This window comes from Rhinolophus hipposideros, assembly GCF_964194185.1.
Source record: "Rhinolophus hipposideros genome assembly, chromosome: 20".
NCBI lineage: Eukaryota > Metazoa > Chordata > Mammalia > Chiroptera > Rhinolophidae > Rhinolophus > Rhinolophus hipposideros.
This window is the reverse complement of record NC_138066.1, coordinates 9,791,263-9,801,977: the sequence shown is the minus strand read 5'-3', so window position 1 is coordinate 9,801,977 and position 10,715 is coordinate 9,791,263. Positions and strand designations below refer to the sequence as shown.

Sequence of the window (10,715 nt, the reverse complement as noted above, 5' to 3'; positions counted from 1 at the left end):
ATGCCACTGGCTGCTGTTGAAAAATACACCCTATCACATCAGTCCTGATTTCAGAAAACTGCTAGAAGGCGACAAAATTGGGGTGGCCTGACGCTAGATAGCAAATGTCACCGGAACTTCCCTGAAAACTGACCCACTGAAAACCAGATAGTATCCCAAATCACCATACGTAAAACAGACTCATTTTAACAGTTTTTAATGAAAGCTGTATAGAAGATTACTTTATTCCTGCATCTTCTCAATTGTTTCTTCCTTATATTTGCCCTTTTCCTTTCCTACTTGGCGAGATTTGGCTTTCCGTTCAAGGATCTTTTTGCGGTCTTTGTCCAGCTTTAGTCTAGTGATAACCACCTGCAGAAAAATAAGGAAAAAACCCACTTCTTAGCTTTAACAATTAACAGAACACATTTTTACACAACACATATTAACAGATACAGAACACATTCAATCCCATTTACCAAACCTAGGATTGTAGACACCTAAACATGAACTGTTTTAACTCAAAGTGCAAGAAATGATTCTTCAGCTCCCAAATTAAATCTGGTTTAAATGCCAATAAAGGTGAAAAGGCAGTGTGATGTCAGTGGTTTTTCTCATATCCTCTTCTGTACTTTATTATAATAAAATCGGCTTGTTTTCACACTGCAAAAATATCAACTATTCCACTCTTCATTCTAGCTTTACAAGCTATTTTTACAAGTCATACTTTTGTTTCTATAGTAACTTTAGAACCATAAGGTTGGAGATTAAATGTAGCCTCCACTCCTGCTTCAACCTACAAAACCTTTACTGAAGCCACAGTACATCTTATTTCAACAACCTAATTGCTAAAGCTATCCAGACACCATGTTAAATTTTAGTCTTATGAAGGAAGGTGAGGTATGGGGGAAGAGAACACTGAACTAGGTCTGGAAATACAGCACGGTGACCAAAAGAAAATCTCTGCCATCATGGAACTTACAGTCTAGTATGGGGGTTTGGAGTAATGGAGAACAGGGGCTAAATCATACAGGGTGATCTGGCAAGGTACTGCTGATAGGGCTACATTTGAACAAGACACAAGAAAAGGGGTAAAAGCGACCCAAAGAGGACACCAAGTACAAAGGTCCAGAGGCATGAGAAGCTTTATGGGTGTTTCTCAAACTTGAGAATGTCTAAGGCTTCACTGGAGGGCTTGTTAAAACAGATTCCTGGGTCCCACCCCCAAATTCTATTTCAGGAGACCTGGGAACAAAATTTGCAATTTTATCAAGTTGCCAGGTGACCCTGCTAACCAATGAATACACTCTGAACAGCATGGTTATAGGAACTGTTTTAACTCAAAGTGTAAAGGAGGCCGGTAGAATGGAACATGGAGAGTGAAATAAGATGACATGAAGACGTGGCTAGGGAGTAGAGATCAGGTAAGGTCTTGTAGGCCACTCTGATGGTTAACAAGTGACAGGATTCTGGATATACCCAGTAGTAGTCGCTGATGACTGATATGAGGTATATAATAATAATAATAATAATAAAAATGTGGCAAAACGTTAATAGTGAATCCTAGGTTAAAGACATGCAGGTAATACCGTACTAGTCTTTTGACTTTTCTGCAGTTTGAAAATCAGGTTTATGGTGCTAACTTAAGATCTTAAACCTCAGCATTTGAACACTCACCATGTAATTACCTTTATATTAAACGTAACTTTAAAAAAAAAAAAGGAAAAGAACAATTAGAAAGCAGTACTGGAGACTATTCACATTAAAGTCCAGGACAGGTACCTGCTATGGGTATTATCAGATCGGTTTTGTTCATGGATTAGCTATCATTATTAATGGAAACTAGCTCTCAGCTTCAGTTTTATCTCCATCTGTAAATGGCTTAATACTTCACAGGTTGTAAAGCTGCCTCACTGCTTACTCAGTTCAGTTTAATACACAAAAGCAAACAGGGTATAAGCTCCATTTCATGTAAAATTATCCTATTTCCTGGATTTTAAGATCTGTTCATTGTTAGATTGTTGACCGATCAGCTTACTAATAGCTTTTGAGGAAAAAGTACTTTAAACATACATACAGAATGACTGTTAGACACCCTGATTTCATAAAATTTTTAAGGGCTATTAGCATATTCAATTCAAATACAGTTATTTGCTTTAAGACTGGCTTCCAGCACACCTAGAATCTATTTCTGAGATTACTCTGTAAAACAAGCAACCACATTTGCCAACTGGTTTAATTTCCTTATCAAGCATTCTCAAAACCACCTACCTTGCTGGGGTGAATGCCCACATGAACTGTCGTGCCATTAGCCTTCTCCCGCTGCACTCGTTCAATGTAGATGACATATTTCTTCCTGTAAACCTGGACTACTTTGCCAATTTGCTGCCCTTTGTAGTGTCCTCGGACAACCTAAATGCAAACATGCAGATGAAAAAACAAGATTAACCTTGTTAATAAGGAAAACTATGAATCTTGTAAACATCATTTGCTCCATCATTTCTATAGGACGTTTCAATTTTGAAAGACTTAGTTGTTAATGACAATATGCCAACTGTATCTCTAGCTTTAATTAACCTGCAAATAACCATGCCCCCATATAAATCTAGTGATGGACAGTGCACCTGCACAAATGATGGTTCACCAACAGTGGTGGGCTTGTTAAAAGCCCACCATGGCTTTTTGCAGCAAGTGGAACACAAAGAAATTATTACTCCATGTCAAAGGGAGCAATGGGTCACAAGTATTGAATTCACAACCCATTCAAGTGCCCAACCCAGTGCCAAAGAGAGGGCAGTAGCAAACACTCAAGGAAACAAACCACTTCTTTGCCAAAGATTAACTAACCATTTTCTACCCAGGAGACCCAGCGATCCCCAGCTTATCAGGAGGCAACCCAAAGTGCGCCTGGACAGATGCTTCTTTCCAGTGGCCGACTTTCTCGCATTAAGGTATCTTGAAAGCAGAGAAGACTGCCTCCCACTCTAATTGCAATTTCAGCCCTAGCACAGCAGCAACCAATGGCTGTTCACAATCCACACTATTTGGAAACTGGTTTTATTTACTTAAATGGACACTAACCTCATGAAACAATATTGGTGATATACAAGCAGCTTTAGGGACTGCTTGAATCCTTGCTGCAGGTGACAGCTAAGTAACATTTATAGAAATTTTCACTTAAATAGATTTAACAAATTATTTTCTGGTAAACGCAATCACACGAAACCACGGTTCTGTTAGAATTTCTGCATCTGGATTTTGATTCAGTTTTACTACCCCTCAAATGCCTCGTCAATGACCACACATACCAAGAAAAAGATCAACCCCAAGTAGCGTTCTGGTTCTGAACTATCTTATTCTTCTCTTTAATTACAGCTGCGTCTGATGCTCAGGGAGAACTGATCTTCACCAACGAGTGAAAGCGAAGAACTGAAGAGCGGCATGCTTTTTCTTGTTTGGTTTTCGGTCCCCGACTCAACTCCTTTCACAACCCTGTTCTGGGAGCGACGACCTCAGCTTTATCCCTCTCAGAATGCAACCCCCTGCCTCTGTGGAGGGTGCAGGAGATTTGCCCAGAGGACCCGAGCACGGTACAGACCTGAACTTCATCATCCTTTCGGATGGGCATGGATCGAACGTTGTACTTCTGTCTCAGCTCTTTGGACAGAGGAGAAGACATGATCTTCCTGCGAATGTGGGAAGGGGCGTTGAAATGTCTTTTACGGTTCTTGCTCCGGTCAGAAGTCACAAAGGGGTTGAACTTCATTCTGGCTAAACAAAACGTTGGAAGAGAGGTACACCCTTAAACGACCCAAATCTCATCCAGTTTCCAAACAAGTAACGGCGACAATTTCGTCTTGAAAGTTTAGAGCGCGCACAGAAGCTGTCATGTTTTTAACTCCATCAGAACCCGCTTGAACTCAATGGCCTATCCATTGACGCTTGAAATTTAAAAAACTTTGCTTTACTGCGATGCTTGCCATCCTTTCCATTACTAGCCCAGCTGTTTTAGTTTGTTTACGCTCCAAATTCCTTAAGGCCCGTGACAGGACTTTTTATCTCTGAATCGGCACAAGGCAGACTTAACAACTCAGTTCTTCAAAAAACGTAACATTGCGTTTTAGAGACCAACCAACGTTAATCTCAGGACTTGAGTGTGAACACACCTAACCGCTCCAAAAGGAATCAGGCCACGCACCCCGAACCTGCAAAATGAGGCACAGATCGGGGGTCCAAAAATCCTTCCGATAGCGGGGCGCCGTGTGGAAGTCCCGCGGATTCACCAGCAAGTTACTCAAAACCATTCTTTAGAAAACTACACAGCCCAGAACTGACTCCCGCTCCCCCTCCCCTGCAGCTCCCATTAGAGTCCCAACACTTTCTTCCCTCCTTCCTTTCCCAGCCCCGGGGCCCTTGAGCTACGGGAAAAACAGGTCCAGACCATCTTGGCCCCTCTCCCTGGCTGCCACTCGGCCGTCGGAAGAGTGTCAGCGCTCCCGGGGTCGAGAGCCATCGTGCCCGTGACGGGATGGCTGCGGATTACACGCGCCTTCCCCGCAAATGCTCACCCGCTGGCGCTTCAGCGATGGCCGCAGAAGGGAAGAGACCCACACGCTCCTTCCGGTTCTGTACGTTTACACGAGCTCTCGCGAGACCGAAGTCTTTGGGAGCGAGAGAGCTGCGTAGTTTGAACGAGAAGAGGAAACTAGGAAAGAAATTGGTGACTACTGTCACCTGGCGGCTCGGAGGGGAACTGCGAGGGCCCCCAAACTCCCTTCTCCAGGTTCTGGGGCCTCTCTTCCGAGTTCTGGGTTCTGCAGCTGCGTCCTCTGGAGAGGGTCGTTTCCCGGCGAGTGGCGGGGGCTCAGGGTCTGACTGTCCCGGTGGCTTCTGAGAAAGCGAGCGGCCCCAGGGGACCCTTGTCCTTACACTTCCGAGCGCCGGGCGGCGGGCACCCCATTAATCCGGAAAGGGCAGGTCCTGTATTTGACAGCCAGGTGACGCTAGGACTCTAGCCGTCCCGGCGAGGCCGCGGGCTTGTCCAGCGTGCCGGTCCTTTAACACGCTTCAGCCGGATGTCACCTGCCGTCCCCACACCACGGTCTGTGATGCTCGCGCCGCTGGGCCCGCCCGAGATTCGAGGATGCCTTCCGAGGACTGTGGCCGCGGGTGTGCTCCCCACCTCGCGGAAGCTGGTCGGAAACAGAGTTTCTAAGGAGCTCCCAAGTGATGCCGAGGGGGCTGGCCCAATATCACACTTTGAAGGATCCCGGCGTAAGGAAACCTTTCCGTGCGGAGAGCTGTGCCCCTTTCTGAATTTTACTGCCTGCCGTCATTCAGTTACGGATCTGATGGAAGCAGGGCAAGGGGGTGCGCTCCCCTGAAAATGGATTGCAGTGCCCTGCGGCGCACCTGGTGGGGGCTCGGTTTCCGTTGAATGAATGATACAGGTGTCATTCTGAGGAAAGACGCATTTCATAATACAAGACGTAGCGAGTTTGCTGAGTGCTGGGGACACTCTTCTACTCACCTGACGTTTTTAGCTCCTTTTAATCCACCAAATAGCCTTGTGATTCTGGTATTGTTGTCCCCATTTTACAGATGGGGACACTGAGCCACAGAGAAGTGAGAGGAACTTGTGCAAGGTTATACAGAACTCATTATAGGTTATAGATACACTTATGCAAATTGGCCTCCCAGCCTCTTCTGGTAATTCTGTGTATGGCCCCAATTTGTGGGAACCCATTGGGGGAAGTCAAAGAGTGAGCAATCCTATCCTTGCGGGCTCAGAGTAGAGTCAGTAAAGAACATATGTTTTCATGATTTAAAAATAGTTGTATTCTTAAATATGCTGTGATGGAAATAGCCCCAGATTTTATTTCTAATTCAAAAATTCAGTGAGAATTCCTCTGCAATTCGTTTCAACAAGTGTTTATTCAGTGTCTTTCATGGGCCAACCCTGAGCAGGACACTGGAGCTGCACAATGCAATTAGTTAGTTTCTGCCTGCAGGAAGCTCCTTGTCTAAGAGGAGAGATAAACAATGAAATCAACAACCTTAGGAACCCAGGAAAAGCCCTCCTTGAGCCAGACTGTCCTTGGTGTTTCTGTGCTTCAGGAACAGAAGAGAGCTCTGGGGTCGGAGAAGACTTCTGGGGTGAGGTCATGCTTGACTGAGTTTGGAAGAATGTCAAATTAGCTCCATGAGGCAGTGGGAATAGCCTAAGGGAAGGCATGGAGGTGTGAAGCAGCATGACACATTGTCTCCAGGGTCCAGGTTCTTATGGCTAGAGTGAGAAGCATTGGGACAGAATCCCATGGGGCTCTGGGACCCAATGGAGTTTGATTTGGATGCTGAGAGCCATAAGGAGCAGGTGAAGGCTCCTGCCTTCCTACCTTGCCTTCCTTTGTGGTTTTCAGAGTCTCACCCTTTTCTCTTCTTACTGTCCTTACTAGTTTCCTTAACCCCCTCTTCTTCACGTCTCCCCATCATCTTCCTCTTTTCCTACAAAGGCCCACTCTGTTTCTTCAGCATCCTCATTATTTTCTGCTGTCACTTTTCCCTCTTAGGCCTCCTTATCTCCCTCCCTTTATCTAACACTGAGTCATTAAAATTAAAGCTTCAGCCCACCGTTTGGACAGCATGCCCACTTTATACAGTGTGAAGATTACTGGGGTATGAATTATACAAACAATGCAAATTACTGGAAGCCTAGTTATAGAGCCTGTTTGTCTTCACAAGTGTCTATTGGGTAGCTTGGCTCCACCCTACCTGATCCTCGCCACGCCTAACCTGGCTGCCCTCTCTCTCGCTCTTCCTTACATTCCTCTTACATTATTTGAAAAAGGGCCTTTTAAACTGCCTCTTTTGGGTCATTTTGAAGCTGGCTCTAAGACACACTAAAGCAGGAACTATCCAGATTCCATTCCTACATTCCTGAACGAAATTTTTTTGTAGACTCCAAACCATCACATTTATTTGTTTGTTTGTTTGTTCATTGATTCACTCACACATTCTTCAAATATTTATCCAGCTTTGAATAATATTGAATGTCAACTATAATTAAATACATATACCGGGGGTGCCAAAAAAAGTGTACACATTTTAAGAGATGTTATTTACGTATTACTTTTAGAAGTTGAATTACAGTACCAACGTGTAGTATGACGTTCGCTCAAAAGATGGCATTAATCAAATGAATGCTAGTGTCACCATGCGACAGGCAGGACAGTCAAAGAAAACGGTGGAAGCACGGTTGGCATTCGAGGAGTGCAAGACCATTTTGAAGTATTTAAATTCGATAACGTTGTGGAAGTACGACAATGGAGGCCTTTGGGGGACTTTAAAGGATGTGGTGTACCATAGAAAACTGGCTACACTGGTGGTTCTTCATGAAGAAATTGAAATGGCATGCTCAGCGCTACAAGTGGACACTTTAGTCAACATTGCTCAAACAGCAGTTTGCCGTAATCAGAAGTATCTGGATGCTGATGGTAACCACTTTGAGCACCTCTTGTAATTGCAGAAGTCAAACATGACTTGTATTCATCTTTTGTTATTGATATATATTGAGTATTAAAATTTTAATACAGTTTTTTCCTTTCTCAAAATGTGTATACATGTTTTTGCTACCCTCTGTGTATATATATGGTCACAGGATGTGGAGTACAGCATAGGGAATAGAGTCAGTGGACTTGTAACAGCTATATACGGTATCAGAAGGGTAGTAGACTGTGGGGGTTATCACTTTGTGAGGGGTGTAAATGTCTAACTATTACATTGTTTTGTGCACCTGAAACTAATAAAAAAAACATTTATTTAGCTTTGATTCTTTAGTAAATTTTATGCCAGGTACTTGGCGTGATCATACCAACGTCAGTAAAATCTAGCCTCTCTTTTAAGGAGCACATTGTCTAGGAGAAGATGGACTTATCAACAAACACACACAATAAAGTGTCTTGGGAAGATGATGAGATGAAGTCGATTCTAACAGCTCAGGGGTTGGCAAGTCTACATAGGTAACCCTGGAACTATTTCCGGAAAGCTACGTATGAGCTTTCCAGATAGACAGGGGTGAAGTATGTTCCAGGGGGAGGGAGTTGCCCAAGCAAAGGCCCAGAGTCTGCCTTTATCCAACAAGCACTGCTTGTTGGGACTGTAAATAGTTTGTACTGAGAATTAGTTGTGGCATTCATTTTTATTGGGTTAGAGGAAGATAAATGAAAGTGAGGAATTGTGAGGGTGGGACAAAGTTGTTTATTTTGTGCCAGAAAAGGACATTTGGATTGAAGGTAGTGAAAGGGAGAAGTGAAGATAGCAGCAGAGCTGTCTATGTCATCCGCAGGCTTCATTGAAGGGAGAGGTCCGGGGACTGTATCTAAGGGAACAAAGGTCTCTCATATACACACCCAGGCTCCCGGCAGTCCTGGCCCAGAGCCCACCAGCAATATACTGATCCTCTGCTCAGAGAGCTTAGACTATGCAAGTATGTATTGTGATAAGGTTATTGTGATACGAGTATGTTAAACAACAATTTTAACTTCCACGGCTAAAAGGTTTTTTTTGTGTGTGTTTTTCTTTGTAAAGAAAGGATTTATTGAGCCATTGCTAGCAAGAAAAAGACCAGGTCCTGGGACATGAAGATGGAGTTTAAACCAGCAGCAGTAGGGCTAGGTAGAAAAGCCAACATGTCCACCATCCTGGAGTTGATGGTCTTTGTTATACATCAATTAGGAGGCAGAAAGATATGTTGTTTTGAAAGAATTCACATTGGCTACAGATAAGGTGGGCAGGGTAAGGTGAAGTGGGAGTAACAGTCTGAAAAGCTCATGTGTAAGCAAGAAGTGAATGCTTCTGGAGTGCAGTGGAGCCTGGTGGAAACGGCCACCTGGCAATTAATTCAAAGTCCCAACCTATGCTACAGAGTGTAAGCAATCTTTTGTTGGTTCTGCACTGCAGTTGTTAACTGATTAACTCCTTGTTTTCTTCCTTCCACCCTCTGGCCTGCTGTAATTTAATTTATTATTATTATTATTATTATTATTATTATTATTTTTGAAACAGGACTTTTATTGGGGAACAGTGTGTACTTCCAGGACTTTTTTCCAAGTCAAGTTGTTGTTCTTTCAATCTTAGTTGTGGAGGGTGCTGTTCAGCTTCAAGTTGAGTCTTAGTTGTGGAGGGCACAGCTCAGCTCCAGGTCCAGTTGCCGTTGCTAGTTGCAGGGGGCGCAGCCCACCATTCCTTGCGGGAGTCGAGGAATTGAACTGGCAACCTTGTGGCTGAGAGCCCAGCGTTAGGAGTTAGGAGCACGGAGCTCCAATCGCCTGAGCCATCAGGCCGGCCCAAATTTAGGACGTCTCAGAATTTTCTTGTCAGATGGGAGGCAGCTGTGTGTGTGTGTGTGTGTGTGTGTGTGTGTGTGTGTGTGTGTGTGTGTGTGTGTGTGTGTAAGGTGGGGATGCACAAAGGAGGAAGAGAAGAGTTTACCTTTAACCCCTGGCCTCCGTCCACCTGTCTGCCTGCTTACCTACCTACCTACCTGTCTATCTAATGGTATCTTCCTGTAGTGTCCTGACTCCAGGATGGTTGCTTAAAGCAAAATATTTTATTTGAGAAAGGCAAAGAAGGGTAGAGACAAATTGAAACAAGCACATTAAGTGAAGGGGCCCAAAGAAATACATGGGAACTTAGAAACACAGAGAACATTAAACTTCTTACCTTCCTTCCTGGGGTGCCTGTTAAGCATAAGATGTCACACCTCTAACCAGACTAACCAGCCCCAGTGAGTCAGTCAGTAGCTGACACTTGAACTACAGGACAAGCAGTCTGGCAGCTCTTGAATGTTTTGGGGGCCAGCTCCTCACCAGGCAATAGATGTGTACACTGAAAATATCTTTAACTTCTAATATAATTTTTCAATTTAGTTTCTGCATAAGTAATATGTTTACTTGGTTCAAAAATCAAAAAGTGTCAAAGATAAAGAGAAATTCCCCTTCCCATTTCATTATTTTCTCACCCCCTTCCACAGCTAATCACTGTTATTAGTTTTTTTGTGTATTTTCCCTTCTTTTTAATGAATAAATAAGCAAATAGGAATGTAAATTCTTGTTTTCCCACTTTCTACACAAATTGTAGTACATGATACCAGTGTTTCACACCTTTTTCCCATTGGCCATTGTATCTTGGAGACTTTCCATGTCGGTTCATAGACTCCTTCCTTGTTTTTTCACAGCTGCACGATAATCCCTGTACCTTAAGTTATACAACCAGTCCCCCAGTGATTGGCATGTAGGGTTTCCCTAATCCTTTGTTATTATGAACGACGCTGCAATTACATAGCATTGTACATATGTCACTGTCCCTACATGCAAGTATATCTATAGGATACATTTCTAGAACAAGAATTGAGAGGTCAAGGTGGAAATTTGGTAAATAATGTCAAAGTTCCCTTCCTTGGGGTTTTACCAATATACATTCCCATCACGTCACCTGCTTCTCCTGAGCTTTGTTCTCAGAGTGGGTTTTGAAACTTTCAGGGTTTGACAAGCTAATAGGTGAAAAATAGTACACTAGAAGAATTTTAATTTGCATTTCCTTCACAAGTGTGGCTGAATAAATGTTTAAGAGCTATTTGCAATTGTATTCTCAAACTGTCTTTTTCATCTAAAGTGTATTTTCCTAAAAGTCCAAGCTCAGAGCTTCCCGCATGCATTTGTAATGTCTCTGGAATCTTT

General features: G+C 43.4%; 1 protein-coding gene across 5 annotated transcripts in view; it reads right to left on the bottom strand.

Moving 5' to 3' along the window:
• The window catches only part of RPL26 (ribosomal protein L26), a 13,673-nt gene extending 9,051 nt beyond the window's left edge, over positions 1 to 4,622 (bottom strand). Inside the window, exons 1-4 of one of the 5 annotated variants that reach the window (XM_081030187.1) lie at positions 4,548 to 4,622; positions 3,578 to 3,750; positions 2,251 to 2,391; positions 1 to 351 (exon numbers count right to left, since the gene is read on the bottom strand). In XM_081030187.1, coding sequence (XP_080886313.1) covers positions 223 to 351; positions 2,251 to 2,391; positions 3,578 to 3,745 — 438 coding nt within the window. In that variant the 5' untranslated portion in view covers positions 3,746 to 3,750; positions 4,548 to 4,622 and the 3' untranslated portion in view covers positions 1 to 222. Of the gene's footprint in view, positions 352 to 2,250; positions 2,392 to 3,577; positions 3,751 to 4,420 lie in introns of all 5 variants that reach the window. The other 4 variants (XM_081030185.1, XM_081030186.1, XM_081030184.1 and 1 more) reach the window with 4 other exon arrangements.
• Positions 4,623 to 10,715: the final 6,093 nt, after the last annotated feature.